The sequence below is a fragment of the Zonotrichia albicollis genome, chromosome 3 (assembly GCF_047830755.1).
Source record: "Zonotrichia albicollis isolate bZonAlb1 chromosome 3, bZonAlb1.hap1, whole genome shotgun sequence".
Lineage (NCBI taxonomy): Eukaryota > Metazoa > Chordata > Aves > Passeriformes > Passerellidae > Zonotrichia > Zonotrichia albicollis.
The window spans coordinates 39,275,500-39,295,787 of record NC_133821.1 but is presented as its reverse complement, the minus strand read 5'-3'; the positions used below and the strand labels follow the sequence as shown (position 1 = coordinate 39,295,787).

The 20,288-nt window shown below is 37.1% G+C and overlaps 1 protein-coding gene across 1 annotated transcript in view; it reads right to left on the bottom strand.

The window, feature by feature from the left end:
* Window positions 1-20,288, bottom strand: part of RBKS (ribokinase) — a 71,926-nt gene that overhangs the window by 46,841 nt on the left and 4,797 nt on the right. The window contains exon 2 of the mRNA XM_005483100.4: window positions 5,260-5,392. Coding sequence (XP_005483157.1) covers window positions 5,260-5,392 — 133 coding nt within the window. The remainder of the gene's footprint in view (window positions 1-5,259; window positions 5,393-20,288) is intronic.

The following is a 20,288-nucleotide window of genomic DNA, read 5'->3' as shown; positions in this document are numbered from 1 at the left end:
AAAATAATGGGTTTTCTTTACAGAAAGGTGAGAGGATAAATAGACTATCTTTAGACAACCAAATGCTCTACTGTAATTTAAATACAACACTTTTATTCTTGAGAAGCCCTTTGCATTATTAATCAACAAAAAATAAATAAGAAATAATGGTAAAAATGTATTAATAGTATTTGCAAACAATAAGAACAGTGTTCTGCAGTTTTCTCCTTCTCTATTACAAATATCCATGTTGCAATATTCAAGTTTCATCCTTTTACAAACCCTGTGCTTCTCTGACACTGAAACTTCTGGGGATTTTAAAATCTGGACATGTACTGAATTTTTCAGCTTTGAATTGAAAGCATTGACATTAATTCTGGTGTCCTTCTGAATTGCAGTTTGTATTTTGAATTTTTTACCTCAAGTTTCCTTGGTGGAAAAATATCAAACTGTGTCTATGGGACAGAAAGCGATGATAAATGCAGCATTACTAATTTCTGCAATTCTCAGTACTAAGTGTACTGTTTAGAAATTCAACATTTTTGTTTGCATTATCCAGCAACAGCAGATCAAGTTGAGTTAAGGAGTCAAGCTATGGTCTATTGTTTTTTTAATAGCAACTTAAAAAGCTTGTAATTTCAGTTCCATTAATCTTTTTAGCTGAAAACAATTCTGCTTGCTGTTTATTCAAAGTAATATAAATTCCTTTTTGTTACATTACACAAGCTGAACAAAAGAGATGAGGTACACTGAGAGAAAAAAATAGTTTAATTTGCTTAATACCATGCAAGCATTTAAAACATATTTATAAAGCCAACAAAGCTTCTGAGTCACCATTCAGCCTGTCTTCAGCATACATAGCATGTGTTCCCAATTCCAAGAGTGAGTTGTGTATCTGAGCAGTGTCAAAGACTAACCAATGTTACAGAAAGTATTTTTGCAAGAGATAAAAAGAAGTAGAAGCCAAATCAAGATCCTGGTTGTGGGTCTAGAGGAGTCCTAACCAATTATCCATCTTCTCATAAAACAGCACTTCGTAGCTAATGGTGTACTTCAGTTACTACCAGCACAAAGCAGCTGCCTCGGCTGGCTGTTGTTAAAAATTTGTCTATTTATGAGTTCAGTCCTTCAAAAAGCTGAGAAGGCCTGAGTACCAGCTAGTGATCACAAGAATCTAACCCTTTGATTCAGAATTCTGGAATTTAAAGTGTTACAGATGGATGATCCTTCTCCTCACGTATTTGATTGCATAACCATGATTTGAAATGTCCATTTCCTACAACATCTATAAGGTTTTTTTCTAAAGCATTATTAAGGATAGTCCCAGTCTTGCAGCAAAGGAGGACAGTAATAAAGGTAAGAATAGTTTACCAGATGGAACATTGGTCTAGTACATGGAAAAAAACCCCAAACAACCTAACATTTTCTTGGGTCACTGTGTTAGTCATTGTTTTCATATTAGAGTATATTTGTACTTCTGGCTACTCCCAGTTTGCCAGACAGGGCGGGTTGTCAGAAGCTGCCTCTTCTGACTGCTTTAGGCTGGATGACTGCAGCCATCTGCAATTTAAACCTGAGCTGTGCTCACCTCTGCACCCTAACAACTGTGCTCTGATGGCATCACCTTCTCCCTCCCTTGCTACTATGATTCTTCTACAACAAATCTCACAATCTGCTTAGTCAATTCAGCAACAAAATATTTCATAACCCCCTTCCAGAAGCTCAACTGAAACTTCCTTCCTTCAGCTCTGGATCCTGCATGACTGACAGACAGACATCCCTTACTGTTCAACTGTCAAAGCAGCTGAGATCAGCCGTGGTACTTTTGCTCACAGAAAGACATCTCAGTGCTGGAGGGAAGCCCTCCAAGGGGTGTCCATGGAGGTCACTTTCCTCTGGAGACTTTTTTTCATGTTAGTTCATCAGTATCCAACCCAGTTAATCCTAGTGCATTTGAAGGACTTTATTTTTCCATTCAGGCTTTACCCCCAAGGAAGACAAGAGTATTGGGCATTAGACTCAGTTTAGATTAAAGGCATATTTACTGACCATGTCAAATTATATAACATTGTTTTAAATAATTTCTGCTTTTGCACAGACTCTCCTAGATGGAGTACTGGATAAACAGAAAAATAGATGTCTCAGTTTGCAGACCACAGAACACTGTTAAGAGCTGAAATAGCATTTCTTCTTTCTTGAATTCTTAACAACAAAAGCCATTTGTACAAGCATTATTGTCACACAGTTTACATTTCAGAATAAGTGGAATTACATCAGTATTTTTCAGTCTGGGTTTTCCTTGCTTATGATCATGTTTTCCACATGAAGCTAGGGAGCTAGCTGGCATCATAGCAACTAGAATTCTAGCAGCTTAAGAATCAAACTCATCTGTACCTGAAAATTACTTTCAACAAAATGCATGTACCTCTTGATAATTTTTATTTATTTTATATGCTGTTTTTTTTTTATTTCAAGTGTTTACTATTTTTTGTCATTAGGGAATTAAGCAGGTACTAAAGACAAGCATAAGACAGTAATACAAAAGGAAAAAAGCAATTGAAGATACCCATCATACTCTGTCCTGCATCTGAGATACAGCTATATTCATACAATGAAGTGAGAATTTAGCCTATAGCACTTTAACTTAAATTTGGCTTATGGATCATTTAAAAGACTACACAACATGGTAATACAACACTTTCTGTTTCTAGATAGGAAACAAATGCAGCCATGGCTTAAGCAGAGTTTAGTGTGTGCACTATGAGCAATGTCCAGTGAAGATCATTCCAAATTGTTTGTCAGAAGTAAAGCAGGACATTTTTCAGCACATACAATGTCTTTCAGACCAATGTCCCTTCACCATCTTATTCCAGGATGCCAAACAGATTTTTTTTTGGGAATGGTCATGACATAAAGAAAGAAAATAGTTAGGGGAGTTTGAAAACTCTCTAGAACACTGTTATTTTTTCAGTACTGCAACAGTGTTCTTGTATGAACCTGAGCAATTAATTTATTTGCTGAGGTCATTTAGTAACCTGAAAGGAATGCTTTACATTTCTCTGTAACTATTCCATCAGTACATTGTTTTACAGGACAGAGCAAATTGACTGCTACTGTGACACACATTGGTAACTCAGAGTAACAGTGGCCACTTGCAGAGACATCCTGCAGGAAACAGAACACTGTTTGCATTTCCAGTACTGAAACTCAATTTTTTTAACATTTTTTACGATTTTTGCATTACATTGCACAGCACTCTGTGGCATCTCTAGTCATAACAGTAAGTCATTATAATTTTCTTTCTCTCAAACCCTCACCAAACACTGACTCCTGTGTTTTAAAGCTCTGAGGTATGAAGAATTCCTTGTCACTTGATCTGAGACCTCTATCTCCAGTCTTGTTGAGGACATCCTCTAAATTACACTGCTGCTAAGAGGATGCCACAAGCCAACGGAATGTCCCTTCAATATTAATACTGATTCCATTTTCTAAACTTCAGATTGTAGAACTAATTTTTGCATCCACACTAGATAAAAATATTGGGAAATATGACCAAAACAGAAGTATGTAACTGAGCACAGAGTATGTGTGTGAGGGGCAATCCAGCTTAAAGCACCACCAAATATTTCAGATTACTTGTTGCAGTAAAAATAATTTAATTGTAGAAGCTCATTATTGCCAGATTCTTCTTAGTTTATTAAGAAAGAAATTTTATATCTCATTAACCTATGCAGATATAAGACTGTATATGAGATTTCTATGAGATGAGATAGTATTTTGTGAGGCTATAAAGTGCAATTTTTAAAAACTAAATAACAACCTTCAAAATTAAAAAAATAGAAAATGCTAACATTTTCTCCAATGAATACACAACAGAAAGCAAGAGAAAACAAGAGAAAGAGACAGATGGACAGACAGACAGAAAGACGGAAAGACAGAAAGACAGAAAGAAGAATGGGTTTTACTGAAATAACAGAAGTATGTTTCTGAAAAGTACTTAGAAAATATAGTAGCTACTAAATTTTATTATGAATGTGTATGTTTCCACTGCACTGAGCAAATGGCTAGATCATTTAAAAAAAATAGAGCAAAATTCACACTTGCAATAGAAAAAAACCTTTTAACATTTAGCAGGAAATGTTAGAAGGGAATTCACTGCCAGTTCATCTTGTACTTGAATCTAATCGTTCTTGAATGCAAAGATGATCAAACATACACAATATGACAGAAGTGCAAACATTGCCAAAAAAAGCCAACCCCACACTGTAGAACAACTAGTGATAATAACTCACAGAAATGCTTTCAGGTGTAATTCAAATTTATAGCCAACATTGTTTAGTCTAAACGTTGAATTGAAAGAACAGTGAGGAAAGCTTCCATGAGATGTTTGCAGTACTTCTAAAAAATCCTTGACAGACAATGATCCAACAAATTTAGCATCCTCCCCAGCTATGGCAAAAAACAAAGTATGTCCAGTCAATTTGAAGTTTCATCTACAGTTAGCACAGGATAGACAATAAAGACTACAGAGAGAGAAAATTTGATCTTAACCATAGTAATGATCACTCAAAACTTATAATGTTTAATGACAAAAATCAAAGAAAAGCATTGTAAGAATATAGCATCTGCCAAGTTGAATCAGCCCACTGGTCTGTGAGCAAGTCTTTAGAGCTGCAGTACATCAGATGTTTCAGAAAAGTAGGCAAAAATATCCCATAGCACACAAAAGTGCTAGAATTTGGATACTATCACCTTATCTTAACCTCAAGTAATGAGATAATGATTCAACCCTCAAAGCACTTTTACATTCCTTCTCAAATTTGTCACTGGCTTGTGAGTGTTTGATTTTTAATCATCTACAAAGTAAATTTCAGAGCGACCATAGCTTCTAGCACCTGAATGCCATCAATGAAGTGCTGATAGCTGTAACAGTGGGGAACATAAAGAGGAAGGCCTAAACAAGATTTCTTAAATTTTAAAGATGTCTAACTCTTCCCAATTCCCTTTTCCATGGCATATCAACCTAAGTTTTGCAATACTTCTCTACATGCAATTTCTGTCAGATCTGTAGCCAACTAGTCTTTGGTTCTGGCAATGTCCTTAAAAAGCCTCCTCCATGCTTAAATTTATAGCTGAAATAAGAAAAAGAGAAGAGAATTAGAGAGAGATTTTTAAAAGCTAAAAACATACCAAAAGCTTTTTGGTAAGTGACCAAAAGGTTTACTGGAATTTGCATGAACATTCAGTTCAGCTGTAATTGAAGAACAAGTCAGTACTTACCTTGCAGATCAGCGAGGTCTTGGCCCCAAGTCGAGCCGACTGGACACACTGGTTGGCTCCTTTCCCACCAAAACCAACCAAAAACTTCTGTCCAAGGATAGTTTCTCCAGCTTTTGGCAATCGCGTAGTAAGGCTATACCAATTTAAAGCAATATTTACATACATTAGTGGCTGAAGATAACAAGCATCTTCAATATAACAGTTACATTGTTATAATCCTAAATGGCTCAACAGTCAGCCAATAAGACTGAAAAACACTCAAAAGACCTTTTAGGGTTCTACTCCACATCCCACTAGCTTAAGTTTATTCCTTATGTGCCACACAGTCAAGTTTCTTGTACCCCCAAGAGAGGGACTGCATTTCTTTTGTTCATGTTTCACGTTTCTACAGAAGTTGTACCTTATTCCCGACTGGGATTCTCCACTGCTAACTTAATACAGATAAGCCATAAATCTATAGGTCTCACTGTTCATGGGTTTTTTTTACTGTAACATTAGGCTCAAGTTTACATATAGTTCATTTAGTTCCATTACATGTAATTATACCTTCTTACACTATCCTTAAGTAATTTTTCACTCTGTTGGTGTTCACACCCCTAAGAATTGTAATCATTACCAAAACCTGCCTCTCCTCTGCTGTCATGCAGGCATACTGTACATATTTAACATTTTTCTTTTTTAAGTTTTTCTCTTTACAACTTCTCAGCATTTTGTTTTTTCCTTGAATGCAGTCCAATTACATTTACATCCTTCTGCAGATGGGTGCCCAGAACCAGATGCACTAATACAAGCCGAAAGCCATCAGGAGTGTATTCTGGTTTCATTTCCATTTTGGAAAAAAACAAAACAAAACTGCAGTTCTGTTAACCCTACCAGATGCTTTGCTATCTCAAACAAAAGTTGAAAAGAGTAAAAGATGCCACTGAGACTGTGGGGTAGAATTTCTCAGAATTCTACGAAGACTACCTGACTTCTGTAATTTTTATTAAAATACGTAACCCAAAGATGCATTTTCAACACTCAGACAACCAAAATTTCTGCCTTCTCAAGGCATGCATTCCAGATACCAGGCCTAAAAATGTAATTTTAAAATCTCTTATGCTACAAACAACTTCACAACATGTGGAAAGGGAAGGCATTCTATGGTGTACTAAGAACCTACTCAGTCAGGAACAGTTACCTCAGACAGTTCCCAAAGTCTGCAGAATAGAAAGGAGGCATGGGGAATGGGAGTCTAAAAGAATTCAGAAGAATCCACCCTAATGATGAAGAGATTAAATTCAGCTCTGTTTGTCAATTTATAACATCATTTTCCCAACAAATCTCACAGCAGCTCCAAAATTCAAAAACTGAATTCTGCGCTCCTCAGGACTAAAGGAACATGGAGCCCCTGGAGCAGGTCCCACCAAGGGTAACAAAGGTGATTAAGGGACTGGAGCATCTCACATATGAGGAAAGGCTGAGGGAGCTGGGCCTGGTCAGCTGTGAGAAGAGATGCCAGAGAGGGAACCTCCTCAAAGCCTGTCAGTATCTGAAGGGAGAGTGCCAGGAGGATGGGGCAAGGCTCTGCTCAGTGCTGCTGAGCAATAAGACAGGAGGTGATGGGCAGAAACTGATGCCCAGAAAGCTCCCACCTGAACATGAGGAAGAACTTCTTTACTGTGTGGGTGACTGAGCCCAGAAAGTCTCCTTCACTGGAGATATTCAAGAAGTGCTTGGATGCAATGTGCCACGCACTCTAGGATGACTCTGCCTGAGCAGGGAGCTTGGAACAGATGTGGATCATTGTAGTCCCTTCTAACTTCAACTATTCTGTGACTCTTTGAAAATTGCCAGCATTCCAATTCAGAATAAAAGGTTAGATATTACAAGAAATTATTCACTGTGGGGGTGGTGAGACACTGGAAAAAGTTGTCCAGGGAGATTGTGGATGCCTCACCCCTGGCAGTGTTCAAGGCCAGGTGAATAAGGCCTAGGTCTAATGGGAAGTGTGCCTGCTTATGGCAGAAGAGGTTGTGACTGGATGATCTTTAAAGTTCCTTTCAACCCTGAATGTTCTATAATTCTGTGCTTCTGCATAAGGCAATCACTACAGATTGTTTTTTGAAAGGATATGAAGAATGTATATATTATTTTTTGAGCTTATGCTGCACCTTCTGGGGCATATGGGTGTTTGCAGAATCTTACAGAACTAATGACAGAGCACAGTCTAATTTACTGAAAATTCTCGGGAAAAAGCAAAGATTTTTTTTTCTCCATCTAATTTTCAATTTCTTCAGTCCAAAAGTTTAGGATCAGTAGAAAGTCAAGAAAACCTAAAATGAAACCACCAAAGTCAAACAAGTCCCAAACTCCCAGAAATTAGGATTTTGGCTTTGAAGGAGTTGTTACAGGTATCAGTAGTTATAGTTTCCAGAGAGTTGCAGGTAGGGATGCAGCCACACTAACAGAGACACTCACTAACACAGCATGCCAGATTTTAGGATAGCATACGCAGTCACCAGGTTTCTTTTGTGTGGGTGGCCAAGATAAAACCCCGAAGAGTCACACATACAGCTCACAGCACTCATTTCCAGAGATTCAGAGCCAGGAACATTTTGTTGCAAAATGTTTAAACTATTTCCAATAAAAACACAAAAGCTTTTTAAAAATACACTTATTACCTTGTGTGTGTGTATATATATATATATGGAAATGATTGCTAAGCTCCTAATACCTAATACAGTCCTAATACAGCGAAGTTAAAACTGCCCACAGCAGCGTCCAGGAAATTGTTTCCATCAATGAGTAACTCTACATTCTCAGGGACAAAGTTGCAACAATAAAGAGTATCGATAAATAGAAATAAATTTCTATTCCTTAATGGTAACGTCTGTAATTTATCACCATTTTCACCACTGGAAGCCAAAGCAGAGACTGTTGTGGACCACAGAATGAAGGCCACAAGACTCAGCTGAGGAAGCTCCTCTTCAGTTACTGCCAGAGTACAGCACATCACATACACCTCTAAAATTAGGCACCATTCAGTAAGGAAGGATTTTCACCCAGCCTTGGTAATAAGAACAAATAGCAGCTCTTGTACAGTTCCTTTCATCCACACATCTCACTACACCTTAAAAAGCAGAACAACATAATTATTCCTGTTTCGCAAGTATGGGACTTAGTCAATGCATTTTGCCTTTTCATGCCTTGGGTCAGTCAAGAAGCCAGGGGCAAAACCAAAAAGAGAGATCAGTTTAATCCACCAGCTCACACTGTCTTCTCATTTAAATTCTGCAGTATGAAAATGGCATCAATTCTCAATTAATTTTTCTTCCTTAGGGTGTTTTTTTAAAGAGATTATAGCTTATTCTAAATCGAATTTGCTTCCATAAACAGTCAATATATTTTAAAGCAAAGATTATAAATTTTCATTTCAGCGCACATCTCCTAATAGCACTACTCAGAGCTCATATTTCAAGTATGTTCAACCATAAATATTGCTGTTTTAACAGTGGCCACACTATGACTTGATTCTTCTTTCTTTTATGTTGGCATCAACATGCAAGTCCAGGGGAAGCATCATAATTTCACTGGTGAAAAAACAGGCTTGGTGAGATGAGAATTTTGGTCTCAGTGTTTCAAGTAGCATGGCATGACAACTGCCTGTGGGGTTCAAACAGCTTGTGGAAGACAGGGAAATGAGCTTTTTTATTGCTCTGATGGAAAGGTACAAGGCAAAGGGCAAAGGATCCAATGCAAGTGTGATTTATAACAGTTCAATTTTTAAAACAAGCTAAAACAGACCAGGTAAGAAGACGTAGCAACTTCCTGTAGATCTCTACAAACAAACCTTCACCATATTTCATTTTAGGTATGATTGCCAATCATTCCAGACCAAATCTCCATTCCAGAAGCCCATTCTTATTTTCCATATAAAACAAATTTGGATATATACTAATCTATATATCTGATCTGATATCTATACTGATCTATATTGGCAGTTTTAACTTTCACTGAAACCACTACTCCTGAAACAGGTTTCTCTGCTAATATAATGGTCTTCTCTCATCATTTAATTCTGCAACTATACTAACTTTTGATTCACATCAGACAATTTTAATGAGCATTTCAGGCTTCTTTTATGAGCAGGCAGTGATGACTAATCTGTATGATTAAGAAACCCTATAAATTCTTGGCTTATTCATGGTGTCACAAAGAATACCCAAAATAGCCTAAAAGTGATGAAACAGCTAATGTTACTCCAAAACTAGGCTAAATAAGTTAATTAGAAAAAATGTCACATGAGCATTCAGAATTGTTACATAAAATGTTTTGCAAAGCCATTTACAACTTCTGACGTAATTCGAAAACACTGACCTGAAAAACCCAATATAAGTTACTATTCAACAGACTCCTTGCTTACATGACAAATTCTGCTCACCTTTGAGAGCCTAAATGGTGCAAAGGATACTGAGCTCTTATGTCTTAAGAACAATCAGAAACTGAACTTGAAAACTCATAATACATTCTAAGTAAAATAAAATCACTGCATATTTGCAAATTGTGCACAGTACAACTGAATCATATTTATAGAGGAAAGTTCAGACTGAAACATCTTGAATTACTTTGGACATTACAAGCAAGGAATATCCTCACTCATAATTTCAACTGAGTTTTTACAAGACAATATTTAAATCTAAAGCACACAGGAATGCTGCCCACATTTGTTTGAGACAAATGAAGAATATTACATACACTTATGTTTCAGAGGTTTGGGATGAATAAAGGCACAGACATGAGTATTCTACCACTGCACTAACTTCACCCCTCCCTTCCAGCATGTGCCACAAGTTCCCATAGAGGCTAGAGCTGATTAGCATTTGTATTTAAGGACAGACATCCCTTTGGAGGGATGGCATTAAAACCAGAAGAGAACCTTATACTACAGTGTTGAAGCACTGAATCAGAGGTGAAAGCACAATGTACTGAGTCATTAGTGCATCTTTCCCGATATTCTGGATTTTCTCAAAAAGTTCCCCTCTAAGCATATGACTAAATCACGTACAGAGATAGAAAGCATGAAAAAGGGGAAAAGGGAGAGATACATATTATGCAGAATTTGCATAAATTAATCCTGAAATGAATCATAGTTTGCTTCTGATTCTTCACACCTAACCACTGTTTGTTCATTGTTTTCAACACATGAAAACTAAAAAGATGTATTATTATTGTCAGCTTAAACTGATGTGAAGCCATGCCCTCTTCTCACAGCATTTCCCCACTATTTCTCTAGCACTGCTTTTATTGCTTTTATTTACAGAGCTTCCTAATTCAAAACATTTTTGTTCAAAGCGTCATTTTCATTTGGACCAGAGCATTCATCCAACTCATTATCCAGCAGCCAAGGTGGGTCAGTGAAGGGAGGAGCAAGAGATTCTCTGCTGGCAGCAGTACAGCCAGACTGCCCTGAGCCAAAGCTGGGACCTGCACTTGATACTAGTTTGTGTTGAAAACACTTAATGCTCTGTTGCCTAAGGTTTGCCTAAGTAGCACAGTATACTTAGCTCATTAGATATATGGAAAAGCAGAGAGTATCGGTACATTGCAGAGAATGGCATGCATGAGAAAGGAAAATAACAAAGTACGTGAATATTTTTCTCTAAAAAAGTCCAAACAATATTCTCATCAGGCAACTCAGAGGGGAAGAGAATTTCTACATTAGACTAAATCTCACCAAAAATGCTTAAAATTACTGTTATTTAAATAGTATCAAAAGAAACATTCAGATTTCTTAAATTCCTGAAGAGAGGTGAAGATGATCAGGGGTATGAAAATAGCAGCAGAAATACTGAATTTAAAACTGACTTAATAAAAAGCAACATAATGTAAGGCTCTAGAATTTAGCTTTGATTCTGTTCTCTTCGAATCACTGAACAAAACTTGCTTTCTCCACTCCTGGGAATTCCCTAGAATGGGGAAAATCCCAATGAGATTCGAGTAGGTGTAACTAGCCACTGTCTAGTACATACAATTTACTGGCCTTTCATGATTCTCACAACTGAACAAATACAAAGGAGAGAACAGTTCTTGCCTCTAATATAATACAACATTGTGGTGAAAAAGTCTCAGACCTCTTTTGGATCTGGCTTAACATTTTGGTTTAGCCTTGATTTGTTTTGTCTAGCTTCATTTTGAAGATTTGAACATGTGCTGTGGGAAAGTATCCATAACATGGAGACAAAAAGACCACACTCTTTTCAAAATCTGATATTCTTGACTCATTTATGTTTTCACCCCTTTTAATCATCCATTAAAATATCTTACTGGGAGGTAGAAAACTTCCAAGATTTCTAAAGAGATTACCTCAGGAATTTAGTTAACTAGACCTTGGTTTAAGCATGGGGCAATCTGGTTCTAGGTTTGTAGACATCCTTCAGACCTTCAATGACTGACAAAACCCTAAAAATCATAGCAAATCTCTATTTTTTTTCTGTTTATGTTCCTGAACACGACAAGAATTTCTTTAAAAAAAAACTCAAAACTTTTCAGACAATTCAAACACTTGCCTATTCCTTGGACGTTAGATGGTCTGAGTTCTCTCTGCAGCCCACAGTGATGAACACTATGGAAGCACAACCCAAGCTGGTCTCAGGCACAATAATTGATACTTACAGAGGAGTCCCTCTGCAGCACAGTGAGATGTAAAAGCTTTACACCATCATCCATTCAGAGGGATTTTTTAAATCAGTTTGATTTTACATCAAAAACATTTATCATCACAACACAAACAAGTGAATGATAAACTGGTGCAAAGCCGCAGGAATCTTTTCAATGAGTTTTGCCATCAGGGAAAATATGTATTTTATGAAACAGAAATATATATAAACAACAGATAAATAGACAAACTGTTTATATAAGCACATTAATAGATATACATATATATATAAATAGACAAACTGGTTTGTAGATCTCATTACTGAGTGGGTAAACAGCTGAAGTGGCACAACTGTAGAAAATCGCTAGCAAGGGAGAAAATGAAATGAATGGCTGTTACTACACATAGGAGGGCCACAAGAGTGATATCTTCTTATATGTACAATCACAGCTTCAATTGAAAAGGACCAAAACTTGTAACACATAAAATGACAACAGCTGTCCACAGTTCTTCAAGAGCTTCAATGAATAATTTTGTTGACCCTTTGTGCAGAATCAGATTTTACTCTCCTAGATATTAAAAGCTGAAGCAAATAGAAAGGCATTCAGATGAACACCCTGAAGCATTTATGGTAGTACACTGTACTGCATTTCAGTGAAATTATGATATTACTAATACATCAATTTCCTAAATTATGTTATGAATATGAAAACTTCAACACAAAGAAATTATTTTTTTGACTAATTATGAGAAAGTTTTCTCATGGAACAACAAACCTGTAACATTTCCTCACATCACTAGCATTTAAATCTGGGGAAAAGGTGGAACAACATTGATGAGTTCATAATGTGTGGAATGTTTAATTCTGAATCTGAAGCTCTAAAGAGACTTTAAAACTCAAATAAATCTATCTTCAGATATTTAAGTCTCAGCAAACATTCCATCATTCTTACCAAACATCTGTTTTGTATTTAAGAAAGATTGTGGAAATTTTCAGAATTGCTACTCTCTAGCTTTATTTGCCTCCCACGTTGTTCTTCATTGATGTCTCTCGATTACATTATTTTTGGAATGGCAGTTACATAATTATTTTCAATGCAATCTGACAGCAATGTTAGAATAGACTGTCTCTGAAACAGGCTGTGCTCACCCAGAACTGAAGCAGGCTGCCTACAGTTCCTGTGCTGAACAGAACATTGTATCATGATGAAATACCAGTGCTGAAGCAGAAAACGCAATACAATACAAAACAACCTTTGCAATCCAAGCAAACAGTGATCTTTACCTGCCCAAGGACAGATTAAGATAAACAAGACATGCAAACATTAACTTTTTTTCTATACCTCTTAAAAAAAGAATTTATCAGACAGCAGTGAACAAAGTAGAAATAATATGGTTGGCTGGACAGGCCACATGGTCCTTGTTCTTGTCATCATGATTTTCTATATACTCGTATGTCAACAAAGTAATCTGTACTGATTTTTTTATTCTGATACTTTACTGATATCTGATACTGATAAAGTATGATACACTTTACTATCACACAGAAAACAGGGCACCTACCATACAAAATCTTGCTGTCAGTCTTTTTCAGGTAAAAAATATGAAGCCCCCCACACCATTAAGCATCAGCATTTTGCACACAAGCATACTGTGTTTTATAAATTATAGTATCACAAGCAACACCAGAGATGTGTTTTCAGAGTACAGAGTCATCAAGACAAAGTACAGTGTGGTTCAAGTAGTTATAATTTTCTTCAATAAGATGTTCTAAAAGCTTATAGCCAGGACAGTAATTTTGAGAAATATATGATATTTTTTATCAAGTTTGTATGTGCAGTGCTTCCTGTTGAATCCATATGGGTCACAAATGAAAAGTATAACCAAAATGAGACATTGTTTACATACATTTATTCAATGTATCATAAATAATGAATGCAATAAATATATTTACATAGATGTATATTTATTATATGGGAATAGAATAGAATAGAATAGAATAGAATAGAATAGAATAGAATAGAATAGAATAGAATAGTTCAGTTGGAAGGGACCTACAACCATCATCGTTTTACTGCTCAGCCACTTCAGGATAAATTTTTAGTCAAGTTTTTACTTTGAAACTATCTTACTGTTTGTTCACTGATAAAATAAAGTGTTCTCTGAAGTTCCATCTAATTATAAAGGCACCAACTAAAATCTGGGATTACAGTAAAATTAAGGCTTGCAGGGCAAAGATAAGAATGTTCAGGGTGTGTGGGGAGTGTGTGTGGCTTCACTGGCCAAGTTAACTCTGCTGTGACAGGTAGGAATCCCACCTAGCTAAGTCAATTTATCTTTTTCACAATTTAAGCTCTTTTGGGAGAGGTAGATCCCTAAATATCAGAAGGAAAAGTGTAATTCTGTATAAAGCTAGCTTCTAATGCCTACCAATAGACAACTCCTGTGTCTCCATTTAAGCACAGAATTTAATGAGCAACACAGAATAAAAACTGAAGAAAAATTTGTACATTTTTGCTGTTTCTATATGGAGTAGTATGAGTTCCAGCAAAATCACCAGTTACTTTTTTTTCTAAATGGGCATTTTTCACTTGGTCCTTTCTGGGAAAAAGAAAAATGAAAATTAATTTAAAAAAATTTTTATGGAATTTTATGGAATAATACTAACAGGATCAGACAATTAGAAGAAGGCATGAATATTCAATCTCATTGCTGCTGAGAACATAAAAAATTCCAGTTTTCCCGTGAGTCCTGAACTTGATCTGCTTATCCTTTATTTTCAGCTCTGACCAATGCTTTTTCTTCCTGCTGTTTATACTATCAAGGTTTATACATTTTGTATAAACAGGGATCTGAAAGAACACAAGAAATATAGCAAGTGATGGATGGAATAAATTGATGAAAGAGAGTTATGATACTTTAGACGTAAAAGTCATTTTTGAAAGATGAGAGGGAAAGAGCAATACAGAAGAGAAGTGCACTGTAAGAACACGATGTACAAGGCTACCAAGAAGAGGTGAAAACAAATTAGGGGAAATTTCACGGTTCAACAATGACATGCTATTGATGTCGCACAGGAGAAAAAGGAGGAAAAAAGGACTAAATTCAGAAATGGAAAGAAGAAAGAATAAAACACAGAAGGGAGCACATTGATATATTTGGGAACATTACCACCTTCTTATTTTATAATTAGTTGTCACAAAGATCAACGTGTTCTACAAAGCTGCACCCACTTTGGCAACATACTAGTGAAAAGTAATTTTGTATTTTCTTCTGGCTCAAAGTATATGATACAAGGATCCTCAAGGGAACCTGGATGTCAGCATCAAATAACTTACTGCAGCTTGATATAGGAGCTAACAACTGGAGCCATATAAAACAAGCAAACAAAACCTTACTGGTAAGTTCCTATGGAAAGAACAGCTCAGACAGCTCCTAGAGGCAACATAATATATATGCCTGCCCAGAGTGTTTTTACACAAATTTGTTACCATCGACTCTGTATGATTTTTATTGCAGGTTTTGATTTGTGCCAGCAGCTCTTTACTGTCAGGAGAACTAAAATTCACCCAAAGATACTTAAGTCTAGAAATGCATCTAGGAAAATGGTTATTTCCTTTAACAGTACAGCCAGCAAGTAATTCATTAACAGGACAGAATGGAATATTAATCACACCATTCTGCGTCTCACAAAGGGGGAGAAAACATAATATTCTCAGTGTTGAGTGTTAAAATCTAGCACCAAACACCTGCCTATTGTGACAAACATTTTCAAAGGAATTCCTTTAGACAACTTCCCATTTGACTGTTGTGAATCTTGCATGTCAGACACCTCCAGACTGAAAAGGCGAGAGACATTTTATTTTAAATAGTCAAAACCAGTTTTCAGTAATAGTAGGACAAAAACCAAACCATTAAAAAATCTGTGGAAGTTATATGGAAAAAGTATTTATTGGGGCTAGAAAGTATAGATACTTTCATAACACGATGTAATATTCAATGTGTATCATGGGATATAGCAGAAGCCCAAGGAATACCCTGCAGTACTGACACTGCTATTGGTGCTTTGCATGCTATTTACTTGGAGCTGCTCAGCTGCTAACAACCTACAGAGAGCAAAAGGCAATAGTTGTGCTCTCTCTAACATGGGATGTTACAATGTGAAGCAACAGCCGTATGTTACAAAGCACTACTGAGATAAAATGACATCTGTATGTAGCACAAATTAACAAAAACCCCGTCTTAGCATGATATTGGACAATTGGCAAATACGCTTTCATCACAACATTCTCTTCCCTGATCACAACCATTTTACTTCCTGACATTTCACTTTATTTCAACAGAGGTATCAAATCTGGGTTTTCTACAGACAGATGAAGCCTCCGAAGGAATGCAGAATGATGGAGAGGACGCATGGCCAGGAGGTTGCTGTAACATCACCTGACAGTCAGCAAATAAGATCTAAGAGCCAGGTCTGTTATGGCATTAGTAATTTTAACCTCCAAAAAATACATACAATAATTTTGTCTATCCTTTTACTCCAACCTGGTTCCCTTTCAGTGCATGACAATGGGACAAGGAATTTCTTTCTGCTGTAGTTACTCATATGGTAACAATTTCAGGAAGAATCCTTTCTGAAGGATTCTTAGACCTTCTGTGTAACTGAACAAGTTTGTGTGTACTTAGGGCACACCATTTTGGCATTTTTTTCCAAATGGTCATACCCAGATCATTGAAAGAGATATTTTAGGAGAGTTCACTTGTTAGGTGGGAAAATAGATAGGCTGAAATATGCAGAGAAGTAGTGTGTTTCTGAAATGAACCTACATCACCAAAAATTACTATTAATTTTGTCTCATGTTGCAATACCCAGACTGATGATGTCCATTCTCCACAAACATTCATCTTAAGTCTTTTCCCTTTCTTTTCACACTCATTTTCAGGAAAGTCTACTTCCTTGGCTTAAAAATTCTTAAGTATTTGAAGGGATGAAATATATAACATTTTGAGTCCACCACTCTCATCTTGCAACTTTAGCAACTGTTCTAACACTGGACTCAGCATTTTAAATGGATTAATTTTCTTTTGCCATTATAGTGTTGAAACTGGCTTCTCCTGTCACCAGCTCATGAGAAAGCATGTACACCTTCTGGAAGGTTCAACAAAGAGATTCAGCTACTGATAGCTGGCAAATAGGACACCCACTAAAAAGATGAAAAGACTGATGATCACACTGTTTTACTTTTGTGGGTAGTGTCTAATAGCTTACTGACCTCCAAAGGTGAAAAACAACATTCTAGTGAAAGCAGAAAATTGTGAATCTTTAAGTCAAACAATTAAGTAGCTGTGAATAACAAAACTGTAAGGAGTGTCACTGGGCTTCAGACAACTGTTCTTTGGCCAGGCGAGAGAACACAAGATGGAGTAGCTGATTTTCTTCTTTCATTAGGAAAATATACCCCAAAAATGTATCACCTGCTAGGATCAAAATGTTTCTAGATTCATTTACTCCATTACCCAAGTGAACTCTCTAGAGGATTAAGCAATAGTTTCCCAGTCTCATATGGACTAAAGCTAAAAGCTTGGTAAATACTAGTTTTATCTCACAAACCATAATTTTTAATTGCTAACACACAGAGGAAAGGCATAATCCTCCACTGATGATATCATAGTCTACTGCCATGGAAATGACAGCAATATCATAAACACAGGTTTAAGATGACCTCACTTTCATTGGAAAGAGGGAAATTTCACTAGAATGTGAATGACATTGGGAATAAGCACACAGATACCATACAGTGAAAAACTCTCTTACTAGCCAGTTAAACTACAGAAGATGGAGACAACAACTACACTTGCAGCTGAACAGAAATAAGGTTCTCCTGGACAAACACTGCGTTACCACCTATGAACCTTTGAACAGAGAGCCCTCTGAACTCCTGTCAGGGCTCCCCTTTGTAAGTTCACCACACCACAGAGTCAAATCCATGCCCTGACAGGCATACAGTTTAACCACAAGAACATGAACAAAGTATGGCTATGAGAACCCAGTGTAGGATCTCAGAGCAATGCTGTAGCTGGAATGCTTCCTAGAATGAGTAAGTACTTCAGAAGTGGGAGGAAGAGAACTCCACAGTCTCTTGAAGCACACAAAATAACATGAAGTCAGATGCAAATGCAGAAGTACGATCTCAGTGTGGCAAGTGCTAAGCATCTTGGCATCAGCTCAGGAAAATACATATATTTAACCTTCAGCTCTGAAGTACTCTAAGAGGAGTCAAACAACTCAAGGATTGGAAGCTGAAATTTGTGTGTAAGCTTTGTTTTGCCATGAGTTAGGAACGTTGAGTACTGTGCCGGACCCCAAGTCGAGAAAAGAAGCTTGAACTGAGAAAAGGGAGTGGAGAAATGTACAAGGTGATAATGATCTCACTTAAGAAGAACCTTTTATCTTGAAGGATCTCAAAGCAATTTACAAACTTAAGCAGACCAGACACTGCAGCTGGTAGGAAAAGAAGCAGACAGCTGGGAACTCATTCATGGGAAGGAGGAGGTAACAGAGGACCCTCTCGATGCCATATCTTCCAAAATACTGCTGCTGGGAGAAGACAGCGGGACTAGAACAGAGCTTCTCCTTGAATTTTGCCATGCAGCTGTGCGAGAAAACTGCAGAAAGCAAGATGATAGGCAGAGCTGACAGAAAGAGATGCAGAAAAGCAAGGGGCCTTTGGACAACTGGGGACATGTCACTGTTAGGACTGTAGTTTCCCTGCTTTTTATCTCAATTTCAACTCTTTAGGTAGACTCTTCACACTTCCTGCAGTAAAAACTTTGGTTGTTCCTATACTTTTTGCCCCTTTTAATACTTTACTCCAATTCTCTTTACTTATTCCTACCTTTTTACAAAGCAAACTGCCCTTCTTTCTGTCCTCAAATTGCAAAATGTTTTCCCAATGCCCAGTAGGGTAAATAGTGATGTTCTTGGTGACTGGGATTCATGCAGTACAGGCTTGACTGTAGTACCACATGGGGCATTTTTTAGTTTAAAAGTGCTACTAAATACATACTATTAAAACTCAACAAGATAAATGAGTCTGAAAAACAAGAGGCATATAAGTTATTGCTAAAATGGAATGCCTCTGGAAGTAAAAACAGTGCCTAATTACAGTACACAGTAGCATAGGACACAAAATGAAGATACCAAATGAAAGGGCAGGGACTTTTCAATTAAATAGAATCCAGAAAGCAACACTTTTGTTGTGCTTAACTTAAAAGACATTGTTTGACCACTTTCACATTCATATTTCCCAAGTCTTCTAAAACTTCCACATTTCCATTTAGGAAGGGGAGGAAAAAACCCGTTTTCATGGATAAGAGCCAAAGACAAGGGCTGAGCAGGTGTTCTAGCACCACCAGTCCTTCTCAGAGAGGGCCCACAGCATCCTCTGTGGCACAAACAAGAGTTTCTTTCAGAAGGTGCCAGCTGGGATCAATGGCGCACTGTCTCTTGCTTGGGGTTCATAACCTTAGTTGCAAATGCAGCCCTTCTAATGAGTTTAAAAAAGCCCCTGGTGGCCTTGCCCTAGTTATTTTGTGTTAATTTAAGAAGCACCCAAGCAGACATTTTCCCTCCTTTTCCCCTCTCCAATATTTTGTCATTTTTTGTTAGAGGAACTTTGTTGGAAACTTTTCAAGTCTGAGGTGTAACACTGAATACCTTTAACATGCCAGAGTATTTAACTGTCTCACCCTAAAATGAACTATCACACAGATTTTGCTGGAGGATGACAATTTAATTTCAGTTTGCAGCAGTGAAAATCTCCTTTTGATATGAACAAGCTTGGATCAGGTCCTGTACCACCAGTGTCTGGGCCAGTAGAGATACTCAAAAGCTGTATATGCACAGATGACAATTTTCTTACTGAATGCCATTACTGAAGATTTCATCAATTTGATTTTATCCCCTCTTTTTTGGGGGGGAGCCCCCAAGACACAGCTTCTTCCTGCCACACAAGAGAAGGCAAACAGGAGTTTTTCAAAATAGTTAGGTTCTCTAAAATCAGAGCAGAAAAACAAAATGCTAAGCCTGTACATCCTGCATTTAAAATGCACCCAAATTTTGTTAGGTCAGAGAAGAAGACAAGGGGCAGACAGCACTGGGTCTGAAATCAAGCCCAGATTTTTCACTATTACATAAATGAAACAATTCACAGATGACACATTCTCTCATGCCTTGATGTCTTTCATTGGATCCAAAGATTAATTTCCTCAACTGGACTAAGCTTGTATTCCTTCACAGTTGTGCTTTCCCATGCTGCTGGCAATGGCAGATTGACTAGAATGAGGAGTGGCTGCTGCAGGGGAAGCATTACAGATAAAAACAAAAACACAA